This window comes from Brachyhypopomus gauderio, unplaced genomic scaffold, assembly GCF_052324685.1.
Source record: "Brachyhypopomus gauderio isolate BG-103 unplaced genomic scaffold, BGAUD_0.2 sc56, whole genome shotgun sequence".
NCBI lineage: Eukaryota > Metazoa > Chordata > Actinopteri > Gymnotiformes > Hypopomidae > Brachyhypopomus > Brachyhypopomus gauderio.
The window spans coordinates 456,649-471,868 of record NW_027506879.1 but is presented as its reverse complement, the minus strand read 5'-3'; the positions used below and the strand labels follow the sequence as shown (position 1 = coordinate 471,868).

At 42.5% G+C, this 15,220-nt stretch overlaps 2 protein-coding genes across 2 annotated transcripts; one reads left to right on the top strand and one right to left on the bottom strand.

The window, feature by feature from the left end:
- The first annotated feature begins 483 nt into the window (after positions 1-483).
- ccdc175 (coiled-coil domain containing 175) lies at positions 484-11,792 on the top strand. Its single transcript, XM_076987807.1, has 19 exons — positions 484-649; positions 1,528-1,613; positions 4,382-4,493; positions 4,642-4,777; positions 4,994-5,222; positions 5,300-5,422; positions 6,686-6,795; positions 6,868-6,949; positions 7,580-7,716; positions 8,752-8,862; positions 9,033-9,104; positions 9,194-9,329; positions 9,407-9,535; positions 9,638-9,776; positions 9,923-10,002; positions 10,082-10,234; positions 10,365-10,467; positions 10,969-11,012; positions 11,255-11,792. The coding sequence occupies exons 1-19, from the start codon at positions 583-585 to the stop codon at positions 11,462-11,464; spliced, it is 2,259 nt and encodes a 752-aa protein (XP_076843922.1). The 5' UTR covers positions 484-582; the 3' UTR covers positions 11,465-11,792.
- On the bottom strand, positions 11,666-14,897 carry jkamp (jnk1/mapk8 associated membrane protein). Its single transcript, XM_076987808.1, has 7 exons — positions 14,740-14,897; positions 14,534-14,607; positions 14,098-14,252; positions 13,720-13,926; positions 13,389-13,570; positions 12,916-12,992; positions 11,666-12,785 (listed from the first exon to the last, which is right to left on the bottom strand). Exons 1-7 carry the CDS (start codon positions 14,744-14,746, stop codon positions 12,567-12,569), a joined length of 921 nt encoding a protein of 306 aa, XP_076843923.1. The 5' UTR covers positions 14,747-14,897; the 3' UTR covers positions 11,666-12,566.
- Between the last annotated feature and the right edge of the window lie 323 nt (positions 14,898-15,220).

Sequence of the window (15,220 nt, the reverse complement as noted above, 5' to 3'; positions counted from 1 at the left end):
CAAAAGTGTTGGAAATACAACACAAATAAGGGATGTGATGTATAAAGATATAGCCTATCATAACAAAATGTACAGAAAGTATTTCGAAGCGTAACGTATAAATAGCTTTTTGCTCCGTTTTGTTGAAAGCATAAAACAGAAGTAATGTGAAATAATACGGACGTAAGACAGACGTCTTCTGTCATCATGACGTTTCGTGTCTCAAGATTAACGCTACGACCGACTAATCATAAAAGGTGTGTGACCATCAACTCGTCACAGATGTTTCTTGTGTATGCAAACTACCATAATGCAGCATCAGAAGGCGCCTGGCCAGTGGATATACGTGTGTGTGCTGCGTTTAATGCATGCAAAGGAGCCATGCAAACGTGGAAAACGTCCGTGCAGGTTTGGATCTGCACGTGCGCTCTGAGCTGTCACCACACGTCATCGTGTCGCTCAGCTACGGTTTCCATACCAACATAGTACACAGATGGACAACTTTGAAGTTTTGAACCTAGTGACACTTCTGAACATAACAAGACCTGTTTATTTCTATTATTATTGTTGTTTTTATTTCTTTATTCGTTTTGCTTTAAAGTAATGGCTAATTGCTTAGTCCCAGACTTCCCTGGTGTTAATGTTGCCCTGGAACATCTAACCGCAGTAGGTAAGAAAAACCTTAACTAACCTTAACTAACATTAACTAACATTAACTAACATTAACTAACCCTACAATAACAGCATTGATTAAACTAACAACATTAAGTAACCCTATAATAACAGCATTAATTAAACTAACGATAACTAACCCTACAATAACAGCATTGATTAAACCTACGATAACTAACCCTACAATAACAGCATTGATTAAACTAACAACATTAACTAACCCTACAATAACAGCATTGATTAAACTAACAACATTAACTAACCCTACAATAACAACATTGACTAAAGTAACGACCTTAACTAACCCTATAATAACAGCATTAATTAAACTAACGATAACTAACCCTACAATAACAGCATTGATTAAACTAACGATAACTAACCCTACAATAACAGCATTGATTAAACTAACAACATTAACTAACCCTACAATAACAGCATTGATTAAACTAACAACATTAACTAACCCTACAATAACAACATTGACTAAAGTAACGACCTTAACTAACCCTATAATAACAGCATTGACTAAAGTAGCGACCTTAACTAACCCTACAATAACAGCATTGACTAAAGTAACGACCTTACCTAACCCTATAATACTGTAATAGCATTGATTAAACTAATGATAAATAACTCTTCAATAACAGCATTCATTAAACTAACGATATCTAACCCTACAATAACAGCATTAACTAAACTAAGGACCTTAACTAACCCTACAATAACAGAATTAACTAAACTACCCTACAATAACACCATTGCGGTCTGTGAAAGCGCTCCGTCAATATTTTAATAAACAGTATGGCATTTAAATCTATGGAATGTCATTTTAATATATGGTATGTCACAACTTCTTTGCTTGATATTTGCCAGATAAACAGCTGAGAGACAAGGGTGTGTCGTTCAGTGAAGAAGCCTGCCATCACCTGAGAGCAATAGCAGACGCTATTACAGACCTGGTAAACCGCCATTATACGAGCGACTGAATCACTTCCGATTGCTGATGCATTCTTTTTTATAAATATAAATTTGAAATCTCTGATTTCTGTTGTATGCTTAAAATAACGATGCCAATATTTAGTCATTTATTTTATTGCACTTTTTAACTTGAAGCAGAAATCTCAGCAGAGGGTAAATCCCAGTAAACACTTTTGGTTGTCCATTTGTATTTTTAGACCAGGGGTCGGCAACCTTTGAGACATGGAGTGGTAACTTTAACATGTCCAGTCAATGAGTGTGACACTATTAACAAATAAAACTGGAGCGGGGGGGTTGCATGTTGCGTACTGACAGTCACGCTGTCTACATTCAGATTAAGAACAGGGCTGCCCTCACTTTAGCATAAATTCCAGCATTTTTCAAACTTGGAACACAATGCAACATTACAGTCAAATTCATCAGGTAAATGTTCATTCCCCTGTTGTTGAGGGGTGTTTCTTTATACTACCACATATCGTTTCGGACAACACTGCAAAGAATGTGACACGGCAAGTATAAACGCCTCCACCATTCACGCAGGTTCGCGCGAGGTGTGCAGAGTTACACGCTACAGTCACTCGCGAAAGTATAATCCATAATACAGTTTTTGACTACTGCTAACGCGCGTTTGTCCAATCTGTAATCACATTTTCAAAACTCCAAACACATTGAACACAACATCAGTTTTCAGTGGCTATACTATTAGTTCAATTCATGTTGTTATGGCACAAAATGCAGTCATTTTACGTTTTTATAATGCATATATTTTCTATACACACAGGGTTATCCAGTAACAAAATTCTGGATAATTTTTGCTTTATTTACAATTGCTTGCACACAGCATGTCAAAAATGAAAACCTAAATACTGTATAAAATGCAAAGTTCTGCAAAAACAAAGGCAGCTGAAAAGCTATTACTGTAATACATATTTTTTGCACATATATATCAATGAAATAAAATGAAGTACAGTAATGTACCGGGTCAGAGAGGAGCAAATATAACAATTTGTCCTGCAATCTCAAGTGTTGGTTTGGTCCTTCACAAATGCCAGATTGGTCCCTATAACAGTGACCTCCTTCTTTCGTTTTTGAATGAACTCTACCAACAACTGGTTCCAGAAGCAGAAAGGGAACAGGTGGGAGGAAACACGAGGACATTTGTGATGGGACGATGTAGCATTTTGTCATTCTCACGTCATCACAAACTGGTTTATAGACCATCCAAGAGTGATGTCCCTTTTCCTCCCGCCCATCTCGCCTTTCCTCAACACCACTAAGGAACTTTTTTCAGTCTGGAGGTGGAAGGTGTATGATCATCGACCCCATGACCAAATGTCCCTGCTGCATGCAATGGATCCGGGCTGCAGAGACATTTCAGCTGAAGACTGCCAGGGGTGAATAAGGCATACCAAGCTTTTCTACCCCAGGTGCATGGCAAGGGCCAACATCAGATGTGATGTGGATGAAAACATGTGGCCAACTGCTGCAGACCGTTTAGATTAGACCAGACTGTTCAGCTTTGTATTCTGTTTTTCCCCCTTGTGTGGTTTTTTTGTATATGTGTATTTTTACACATATGGGACCATGGCTAATTATGTTTACAATTACGATAATTATTTTTTGGGTTAGGCCACAATTTACAGTAATGTCCCTAATACAGTAAAATATAACCTTTACTGCAAAACTGTTACTGACTCCTTTTTTGTCTAATCTACATTCCATATAGTACGTTACAGTGAATATCACTCATTGTGTAGACAGTATGTTGCCAAAAATGCACACATTTGAAAAAAAAGTCCAAATGAAGCGGATTACAGTAAAAATGAACTGACTAAGAAAACAACAGATGTTACTGTAAAATATCTGTTGTTTGCTGGGAGAGAGAGTAAAATATTACATGTAATGGTGTTTCTGTACTGCCATCAAATGTTAGTTTTTTTACAGTGGTTGTGCAGTGACTGACTATGTTCATCTCGAATAGAGAATCTGTGCTAGTGTTTGAAAGAATGATTGTATACTGAACCAGGTTTACTGTGTTTTAACAAAGTTGGTGTATAAAGAAAAAACTTTGTTTGTGTTGTGAAATGCAGAGTTGCTATTTAGTTAAGAAAATGCACTTTTGAACACGATATTAACTATTTGGCTATGTTTGTGAGGTCAGTGTGTTGCTGTGTTTAGAGTTTTGACAATGTATCACAAGTATTGGGAAACGCATGTTAGCAGTCGTCAAAAACTGTAAATAATCCAGCCTTGACGCGGCTCAGGGATTAAGTCACATGCAGTGTTGTGTGGCCGTTAGGGTTATTTAAACAAATTTAAACATGGTTCTGTGGCGGGAGCTGAGTGCAGAGCGTTGAGGAGCGATTTCGATTGGAGGATCTTGCTCTCTGTCTGAGATTTTTTATTATTGTTTTTTTTGCTGATGCTGGTCCAGCGTGTCGCGTGCCAGTGATTATGCCTCTACGTGCCAATGGTGGTACATAGATTGCCGACCCCTGGTCTAGACAAAACCAATTTTTCTCCAGGCAGGAAACTTTGAATTGAGCTTAAGATGTATTCATCCAGACTAGAACCTCAAAATATCACTTATATGTGAAGCACAGTAACCAGATCCAGATATTGATCAAACTAACTCAAAATAAAATGACTCCCAACCAACCAAGCTGCTGCTTGGTGTTGTGACACAGTGTGTATCTCGGTATTTAAAAATGACATGGAAGTCGCCACCTTACCTAAGCTCAATGCTTAGGAGGCGTCCAGAAAGGCTGCTCTGGAGGAGCTGGAGGTGGAGACGATCGACACGAGCAAGCTCCGCCATCAGCTGCTGTGTCAGCGTGACCACATAACGAGTGAGGTATCAGGTAGGCGAAACGTACGCCAATTCACCCAAAACTAATGTATAATGCCTGTCTGTGTGCACCGACTCACCTGGTATAACCTATTTTTGTGTGTATCAAACGGCCATCTCAAACAAATGAAACGGATCTGAATGGATCTGGTCGGTTCTAGCCGGTGTAGCAGCCGCCAGAGAGGCTAACTCTGTCCAGCTGTCTCAGCTCCAGACTGAGATCGAAGCCACAGAGAAGGACATAGGGCTCATGGAGAAAAGATGGAAACTCTTGGAGGAACAGAACGCTGTTCTTGCGTAAGTTCTATTGAGTGGGATATGTGTTGGCAGACAAAAGTAATCAATAAACCTGCATGGTTAGACGTGACCTATTTTACCTCAGCTGTAGACACGACAATGTGAAGATAAGCTTTTTTGTTACTCCACGTGTCAGGAGTGTCACAGGCCTGGCAGATGAGAGCCACTTTTTTTGTCTCAGAATTTTTTGTCACTGACAAAGGACTATTTTTCTAGACATGATCAAGAGCTACTGAAGGGCAGACACGCTGAGTTCGTTACCCAGCTCAACCTCCAGCTCTCAGATAGAGCCGATAAGCAGATCGCACTCACCAAGACTCTCAACGAAACACAGTCAATAAAAGTCAAGATTACTCAGGTGGACACTGCCAGAAATGATCTAGGAGAAGACATGGTGAAGGAGAGGATCAAATTTGCAGAGAGAAAGAAAATGCTGGCGACAGAGGTAATCCCAGAGGTGGTAACATTTACTCTGTCTTCATAAAAGTTTTAGATTGTCATATGTAGGTTTTCATTCTGTAGATTACAAAAATCATGAAGAACATTAATGAACAGAAGCAGACGAACGCCTCTGCCCGCAGACATCTTGATGTGATTTCTGCGGAGCTCGCCAATAAAGAAGAACAAGTGAAAGAACACTCAGAAGTAAGCTGGTGGTGAAACCCCCCTGACCACCAATCAGATGTGTATCCTGCACCACACCTCAGTGTGGCCAAATCTGGGTTCCTGCACTTTTTGCTTAACTTGTTTATGCTGTAGATTGTAAATAACTGTAAAGGGATGCAGTTTGTGTTGCATTTTGTTAACCACAGCACATGAATTAGTAATGAAACAATTAATGTGATGGTAAGACATCCATACCAGCTGTAGGTTTTGCTCCTGAAATGTGCAGAGATGTTTGTTTTCTTCCGGTCCTCAGCTAAATCCCCTGATACAGAGCAGTGTTGTATCAAGTTTACACGTACATTGTTGCCTCTGAACAGTTCACCAAAGAGTTGAACTCAAAATACCTTATGTCAGATAAGAGCAACCAGTTGATTTATTATGATGACAAGCTTCAGGATTAACGTGAACACCTCACCATTGTTTCATTTTCAGTCCAGTGTGCTGGTGTACAGAGGCAGAACAACCTAAACTGTGTCACCATCTATTTTTTTTACATACCGCACTGTACACTTCTCTAATCTATTCTCTGGGCCAGCTACTAGACCAGTAGCTGGTGTAGACCAGTAGCTCTCTTAGACCAGTAGCTGGTGTAGACCAGTAGCTCTCTTAGACCAGTAGCTGGTGTAGACCAGTACCTTTTTTAGACCAGTAACTGGTGTAGACCAGTAGCTCTCTTAGACCAGTAGCTGGTGTAGACCAGTACCTTTTTTAGACCAGTAGCTGGCTTTGCTGGCTAACAAATCACAATTTATTTTACTGTTTGTTGTGAGTATTCTGACCAGACTCAGGTATTGTGAATGAGGCATTTGTGCCTTTATGAATGAAACAGCAACATACTCAAAAGCAAGGCAATATTTAACCAAAAGATCAATGATCCGTATGTCTGTTGGTTTGTTTGTTTAATATCGTAATCACAGTATTTGTCATTGTGCACTCCTAATCCACTGTACACACAGCTCTTTCAAAGTGCAGAGTAGCTTCTTGTTGTATTTGTTCAAACCACTGACCATGTAGCATGACTAACTCACTCACTTCTATATTGAATTGCAGCAAGAGAAAGAAGGACACACTTGTTCTTCTTTTCCAGTGAAAACATTGCCAACTGCATTCATAACCTTAGTTCTAGGGCACTTGAATCTAGGGCGCGTCTTTGTACCACTCATAAGAACTTAAGCGGATGCCCTTATCAGGGGGCTATGTGTCACGTTTAAAGTGGGACATGTGACATTGTCTGTGATTCAGCATATCTCCAAGCTGGAGAAAAACATCACCAGACTGACTACGTCCCAGCGGAAACACAACGACGAGCTCAAACACAAGAGCAAGACGTCAGAGGAGCTGAGCCGGCAAAAGTAGGCCTTGTTTCTCTTTTGTGCCACTCTCTGTCTATTCCATTAGTTTGCATCATGGTTTCCTGTCAACAGAGAGGTCCATGACAGAGAACTGCAGGAGATGAGAAAGAAATTCCACCAAAACATTCAAGCCCTTGAAGAGAAAATACCAGAGGTGAGAAATTGTCTGTGCAACTCTCACATTATGGAACAATTAGCTTATCTCCGCTATTAAAACACTCTTCATTTGGGAGGGATCAAAGACCTGAATCTCAGCTCTTAGATGTGAGATTTATGGCATCGATTTCTTGCCTGAGGCAAATCCAGCTGAGCTGTGGTCATATGGTGCTCTTGAAGAACAGGCCTTCAAAGGCACGTCCTATGGTGTTGACCTTCAGCACAGCCATGTCCTGACCTGCTCATGCAAGTGCTGTAGTTCCCAAACTCCAACTGGAAGCCATGAAGTCTCAGTACACGAGCTTATGAAAAGTTTGCCAGATCAAAAGTCTCGTACTTCCTTGCAAATTAGCAGATAGTTCCAATTTTTGCAGCATTATTAGAGCAGGCATTAATGGTAGTTTTTTATCCAACATGGTAGAAGTTTATTTCCAGACTGAAAAAGCCTTACACAGAGGACTCTGTCCAAACACTGAGCTCGCAGTATTTCGCTGAAATTGCATGCATGTAAATTTCCTTTCAGCAGGATCAGATCTGCCTTGTCCGTAAAGTTGTGGTCATCAGGGTATTAACATGAATAAAACTGTCTTCATTTGGGAAATTTTTTTGTGTTTGTTTTGTGTTCCAGTTGGAAACTGAGATAGAGAAAGAATGGAAGGTAAACGGTGATCGTCTAGAGTCCATCGCTAAGTTGTCAGGTAGCTTTAGTGTTCAGAGGAGAAGAGAAGATGAAGCCCTGGAGGAACATCACAAGCTCTCAAGACAGTACGCTCCATGTCCTGTGGAGACAGTACGCTCCCACATGTCCTGTGGAGACAGTACGCTCCCAAATGTCCTGTGGAGACAGTACGCTCCCACATGTCCTGTGGAGATAGTACACTCCCACATGTCCTGTGGAGACAGTACACTCCCAGATGTCCTGTGGAGACAATACGCTCCCACATGTCCTGTGGAGACAGTACGCTCCCACATGTCCTGTGGAGAGAGTACGCTCCCACATGTCCTGTGGAGACAGTACGCTCCCACATGTCCTGTGGAGACAGTACACTCCCACATGTCCTGTGGAGACAGTACGCTCCCACATGTCCTGTGGAGACAGTACGCTCCCACATGTCCTGTGGAGACAGTACGCTCCCACATGTCCTGTGGAGACAGTACGCTCCCACATGTCCTGTGGAGACAGTACACTCCTACATGTGGAAACAGTACACTCCCATATGTGGAGACAGTACACTCCCACATGTCCTGTGGAGACAGTACACTCCCACATGTCCTGTGGCGACAGTACACTCCAACATGTCCTGTGGAGACAGTACGCTCCCACATGTCCTGTCGGGACAGTACGCTCCCACATGTCCTGTGGGGACAGTACGCTCCCACATGTCCTGTGGAGACAGTACGCTCCCACTTGTCCTGTGGAGACAGTACACTCCCACATGTCCTGTGGCGACAGTACACTCCAACATGTCCTGTGGAGACAGAACACTCCAAAATGTCCTGTGGAGACAGTACACTCCCACATGTCCTGTGGGGACAGTACGCTCCCACATGTCCTGTGGAGACAGTACGCTCCCACATGTCCTGTGGGGACAGTACGCTCCCACATGTCCTGTGGAGACAGGACGCTCCCCACATGTCCTGAGGAGACAGTACACTCCCACATGTCCTGTGGAGTCAGTACACTCCCACATGTCCTGTGGGGACAGTACACTCCCATGTTTTTAACTTGCATCTTCTCTTTAACTAAAAAGTACATGTTCCACTGTGTTTACTACTGAACATTTTCTTGAATCCCCTCAGATTATTAAAGTCTAAGCAAAGACTTGAACAGTGTATTGGCTCGATTGCAAAGTACAAGCTTGAAGTCAAGGAGATGGAGGAGGAGAAGAAACAGCTTCAAGAAACCAACATGTATAATTAGTTAGAATTATAACCCCCCCCCCCAACAATAATAACAATAATAATAAAGATTTGTAATGATTCTAATCAAAGCAATCATAATACATGTTGACTACAATAACAGTAGCTACTGTATCCAAATATTTCTTGCACAAAATGTCTATTTTTATTGTTGTTTTTAGAGTCAATGCTGAGATGTTTCAGAAGAACGTGGAGGATCTGGAGAGACAGTTATCCAAAGAGCAGATGAGCAGGCAGGTTTACTCTACATCTCAACCTCATGAATGGAGTGAAGATTCTGGTTATGCACATCATCCCTAACGCATTCATATTCTGGGCTTAGGGCAGCATTCGAGGTCAAGAGAGATGAACTGTGTCGGTCTCTTGAAGGTCTTAAAACGCAGCACGAGCACCGTGTGGTAGAACTCAGTTCTGCGATTGCACTGATGAAAACAAGACAGAACAAGCTACAAGCAGAGGTTAGAGAGCAGAGTGAATCACTCCCAAATCATCTTGATATAGATTTGATCTCTAAAGTGGTTTCCTATATTCATAGGAGAAGAAACTCCAAGATCATGTAGCCATGAGCTCTTTAATTGAGGATCTCACCAACAAGGTCGCACGGGCCGAAGAAGAATGTAGACTGATGGAAATTGACTACCAAGCTGAAATACAGCAGCTCACTGTAAGACAAATTCAATACACTTGCTAAAAATAATACACATTATAAGGCAAAAAACAAAACACTCCTGCTAAACAAGACATTCATTTCATGGGATTCCAAAAGATGGAGGCTGAGTTGATGACACAAGCTGGCCTAGATGAAGAAGAGGCACTCAAAGCTCAAGAGTCTGTGTTGGAGGAAACTGAGGCACAGTTTGAGACTGACCAATCCAGACATGAGACCCTAACCAAACGAAGGGCAGGTACAGGCACCACTGTCTGCTCCTGCACCTCAGAACGCCATTTCAAATGTAACTTGGACATAGAATTAATCCTTATACTCTGTTTACTTCATTTTTATCATTAACATGTGGGTGTGCTATTTTCTTCTCATTTTAATTCTTGTCAGAATTAAACAGCAGAAAAACCAAGTTGGAAGTTTTGATTCAGAAGGTCAAAGAACGGACAGCAGCCCTGCTTGGGTCAAAGGTTATATACGCCATTCCCCATGCAGCACACCAACATGACCTTTGTTGCTTGAGCATTTAGGACATGCCCACCTTTGTAGGAGGAGCTAAAGCAGGAGCTGGAGGCCTTACGAGCCAAGCACATGCAGACGCTGGCCAATCAGGCAGCAAGGATCATCACCGTGGAGAAGACCATCTATGCGGACGGGCTGATGCTGGAACAAGTTACCATGGAAAACAGCCGTCTTCATCTGGTAAGCAAACTGCCTCCCTACTTCACTGTAGAACTCACCACCAAACACGTACTACGTCACTACAGCTGCAGGACATGATGGAGCTTTGTGGACGGGACTGAGCCAGCTGTCCCCTGGTTTCTGTCTGTAGTGTATAGAGCAAATAAAGGAGGACATCTTAGTAGTGAAGAAGGACGAGGAAAGGCACGCAGGGGAGACGGCATGGCTGCGCCAGCAAGTGCAGACTCTTAATAGTAAGTCTTCAAACTCTTTATAGTAAGTCTTCAAACTCTTAATAGTAAGTCTTCAAACTCTTTGTAGTAAGTCTTCAAACTCTTTGTAGTAAGTCTTCAAACTCTTTATAGTAAGTCTTCAAACTCTTTGTAGTAAGTCTTCAAACTCTTTGTAAGTCTTCAAACTCTTTATAGTAAGTCTTCAAACTCTTTGTAGTAAGTCTTCAAACTCTTTGTAGTAAGTCTTCAAACTCTTTGTAGTAAGTCTTCAAACTCTTTATAGTAAGTCTTCAAATTCTTTGTAGTAAGTCTTCAAACTTTGTAGTAAGTCTTCAAACTCTTTATAGTAAGTCTTCAAACTCTTTGTAGTAAGTCTTCAGACTCTTTGTAGTAAGTCTGCAGACTCTTTGTAGTAAGTCTTCAGGACATCTCGGCTCTTCTCCAAACCTGAGTGTGTAAATACACAACCAGTCTGTCATCTTCTTGTCAAGTTTTGTTTTCATACGTGACATTTTCCTACAGGTAGTCTCATGGAGGACTGGGTCATAGATAAACTGGTTACTAAGGTAAGGGCTTTAAATATGGGGCAAATACCAGAATGGTCAAAGCCAGCACTAGTTGATATCCAACTAATCGTAGTTCCACAGTAACACTTCATATCTGCATAAGTATCGGACACTTTAATACTAGAATAAATACTATACGTGTATTACAGTATTACACAATTTATTCCTAATGATTACAGAATTTACTATTTATTACAGTATTTATTACCAGATGTAGAAATGGTAACAATCCCTGCTCGCAGGAATCTACAGAGAGAGATGAAAAGGTTCTTGAAGGGATGCACAGATTTACGGTCGCGGTTCGGGCGATGGTGCAGCGAATCGGAGCCATAAATGCCCGAGTGGAGGAGGAGCTAGCAGCCCTGAGCCCCCCGATGAGGAACAGGGTGTCTACAGAAGCCCACAAGAAGCAGCCCACACATCAGACCAGGGACCAGCCAGCAGAGCGTTGACTTCAGTGCCATAGTCATCCGCCCTTATAAAAACAGAGAGGCACGTGCTGAATCAAACATTACAATGGAATTAGACAGGACACCTAGGACTTCTGGGTAACAGTACGAGAGATGTGGCCACTGACTCTACTGACAAAGTATATTATTAGACTTTACAACACAAGCAAACTTACTGTATTATTTTATTAAACTTGAATGTCACAGCAATGCCATTAGTTCTCTTTCAACCCAATGTGGTAAAAACACAATTTACATATAAATTGAATTTTTCTTTTATTATTTCTGCATTTCACCATTACCAGAACAATGAACTTTCCCATTTACAAGTAAATAACAGTAAATTCTGAATGTAAATTCTTTTAAATATACATGCATAAAATTCTCACATTTATTTCTCAACTTAGACGCATTACTGAGAGGCAATATACTGTATATGTAATCACGCTCTCAACACATTATGCATACATCAGCAGCAACATTACCATTGGATAAAATCACACCTTCATGAGGCCTGCCAAACAGGGTTAGCGTTTACACTTTATAACCACTACACACATGTATGACTACACACAACGTCAAGTGACGTTTGCTTGCATCTTGTGTGTATGTATGTTGGGGGGGGGGGGGGGGGGGTAAATAACTACAAGCACATTTTACAGACCAGCTGCAGATAACATCAGGTTCCTCTTTACAGGAAGAGACGCACATATAGTAACATCACTGCATGAACACAGAACCTCAAAAATGCAAGAAAGGTACCATCCACTTAAAATGTACAGATCAACACCTCAAATAGGGAGTATTTCTGATAGACGCTGGTAGACTCACAGTCTGTAGCATTTAGCCAAAAGTATACACGTCATAAGAGCATATTCTTCAGTCTAAACATATAACACAAGCCTGCTTCTCTCTTTAACGAATGCCAGAGATGTTCACCAGGGACTCTGTGGAGTGCGTGAAGATGTTCGGAGTGTGCTGCTCAGGGTTCTCCAGTGTCACTGGTCTTAGGAAAATTTAGTAACTACCAAGTGCAATGGTGATAACTGTATTTCTGTAGAAGATGAGCTACAGCCAGTGGAGCTACAACCACTGGACACACCTACTAGTGTCCATTTCCCCCTTCTGACAAAATCCTGTTGGGCTCTGTGAACCTGGCTGTGAGCAAGTAAAACAGGGCGGGCCCAGGTACCAGGGCCAATAGCGGCAAATCCTGACTCAGCTTGTCCAATCGGGAGATGGAGATGATGCCGTAGGCGTGGAGGAGCCAATGGCTGAAGAGTACCACCATCCTTTTCTTCTTGGCAACAAGGTTTGTAAACGTCTGTTAGGAGAGAACAGTGTGAAAACATGAGCTTCAAGATACAAACGTAAGGTCAACAACACAGAACTGAACAAGAGGAATAATGCTAGCAATTTATGTAATACAAAACATTAACATGTACATGGCTTACCTGTATTTCTGAAGCTGACATATACACTGCCAATGTAACCAGGGACAACACCAAAATAATGTAGGGGAAGGCATAATCTAATTTACATAAAAAAACAAGAGAAAAATGATGTTGAAACCACAACAAAGAAATGCTCAGAGATTTAATCTATGATTACATGTTTTCCTGTTCTAACCCACATAAATTATTTCATCAGCTGAAACTGAACAAGTTATAAAACAGGATAAACCTAAACTACATGCTGCAAGAGAGCTGCGAGCCTCTAAGAGGAACCAAAACACATATGTTGGTGTTCATTGTGACCCGCAGGTCCAAACTGACTCCAGCTATTATATAATCACATATAAGTTCAACCACTGGCCACCGTAAGAACAGCACAGGTTCTCTTCTGACATATAGACTGGGTGTTATATCAGCATGACCTGGCCCTGGAGAAACAAGGTCAGAGCTTAGGAGGTCTACAGGACACTCACACAGAAGACCTCCTCCCACTGCTTGCAGGACAGTTAGGATTGGGAAAAAGTAGAGGGCAGCGTAGATGCTTTTGAAGCGGTCCGTCTTCCCCAGACCACACGCGATTTTTTTCACAAGCAGTGGCCGTAGTAGCATCATGAACAGCAGGCAGAAGGCGTAATAGATCAGAACCATGGTGTACCTGCAGGACCCAGGAGTCACATACAACATCAGTCAACATCAAAAACATGGCCAGATGTCTCGAGCAAAACTCAACGCTCTGTTTTAAATCTACATGGAGGTCGTCTGATGCGGTGTTCCTGCATCACTCTGTCCGTCGTCTCCACTCACAGCGGGAACACGGCCTCCTGGGTGCAGTGCAGCGTGGTGACGTAGTCGGGACTGGGGTTGTAGAGCATCGTGTACCAGTCAGACAGCATCTGGACGCGGCAGGACCGAATCTTCAGCTCCCCAACTGGATCGTTCACCATCAGAGTGACCACGGCCGCAGCGCTACACTCAAACAGCGCGGTGACGTGCTGGAGCAGGGCACTGGAACTGCACCAACACCACAAACACGGCCATCACACGCTTGGCTCTCGCCTGGACTGTCCGGCTTGTCCGTTTCAACAGCACACATCAAAAAGTTCCAAAGCCTATAATCATTATTACTTTGTGGCGTTATGATGATGATGATTGTTTTGTGAGGAAGAGTGATGATGGATTTACCTCTTTTTCCCAGAATACCATTCGATGAAGAACCAGTGCAGGAGCAGCGGCAGCATGGCCATGAAGCCCAGGTACAGCCAGTCGTACAGCTCCGGAGAGCCCACACACTTCTCACAGACCTTCTCCAGGCTTGTCCTTTCCCCACGAGGGCAAACCTTTTAAGATGAACACACAATGATTCAGTTCTGGGCAGGCTAATGTCTAACGCTTGGTGGATAATGGGTTTGCCCAGGAAGAAGGAACATCTTGATATGGGTCATGGGTTTGATGTGGGTCATGGGTTTGATGTGGGTCATGGGTTTGATGTGGGTCATGGGTTTGAAGAAGCTTCAGGATTATACCCTGTAGGACAGGAGCACAGTGAGATGTTCTCCTCTGAAGCTGAGCGCAGTCTCGATGGACATGCAGTCACTGGGCGGTTGTGAGTGTTTCTTACCCCACACTCTCCCTCGGACCCGTTAATGCTGGTCTTCCCGCAGTACAGGCCCGGACAGTTCAAGCTCACCGCCGCTGTGAGGGAGGAACCACACGGTGCAGCTCACACACTCTGAATCATCTGGTGAGGCTAACGGCTAGCTGTTGTAGCGCAGCTCCGCGGACGTCTCACACACCCGTCACCAACACACATCGCTGTATACATACCCATCATATAAACGCAGGTCCTTCGGTTATTTCAGAGCAAACATTAGATTTAGGGAGATATCCAACATTCGCCAGCGGATCAATCTTCCAGCAGTAGCCCCGGAAGCGCTTCTTCTTCACCGAGAAGGTCGCCCCCACCCACCGGGCCACAGCGCCTCCTGCAGGCCGAACACGGCCAAGCCGCCGACGTGTCCCGTTGGGCTCCGTGTGTCCATTATTTTACCTAATATAAACGTTGGCTGTTTAATTCTTTATGAAATATAAGTTTATGCATTTTGGTCTTGTTTATTAGCCTACACTCGCCAACCAATTAATGAGAAACAGGTACACTCACTGGCCATTTTATTACTGAAGCATTTTGTAACTGTAGTTAGTGTGCACGATTTTATTAGACACACCTGTCTTATATGTATATTGTATAAGTGTAAGTGCACAATTCAGGACTATTAGCATTAATAGTATTGTTAATAATAGCATAATA

Excerpts from the sequence above, each read along its gene's own strand:
- ccdc175 (XM_076987807.1), top strand. The coding sequence starts at position 583 with ATGGCTAATTGCTTAGTCCCAGACTTCCCTGGTGTTAATGTTGCCCTG. Across the intron at positions 5,423-6,685 it reads AAGTGAAAGAACACTCAGAA|CATATCTCCAAGCTGGAGAA; the intron begins GTAAGCTGGTGG and ends TCTGTGATTCAG. Across the intron at positions 10,003-10,081 it reads CAGCCCTGCTTGGGTCAAAG|GAGGAGCTAAAGCAGGAGCT; the intron begins GTTATATACGCC and ends CCACCTTTGTAG.
- jkamp (XM_076987808.1), bottom strand. Across the intron at positions 13,927-14,097 it reads TGGTATTCTGGGAAAAAGAG|TTCCAGTGCCCTGCTCCAGC; the intron begins GTAAATCCATCA and ends GTGTTGGTGCAG. Across the intron at positions 12,786-12,915 it reads TGTCAGCTTCAGAAATACAG|ACGTTTACAAACCTTGTTGC; the intron begins GTAAGCCATGTA and ends CTCTCCTAACAG.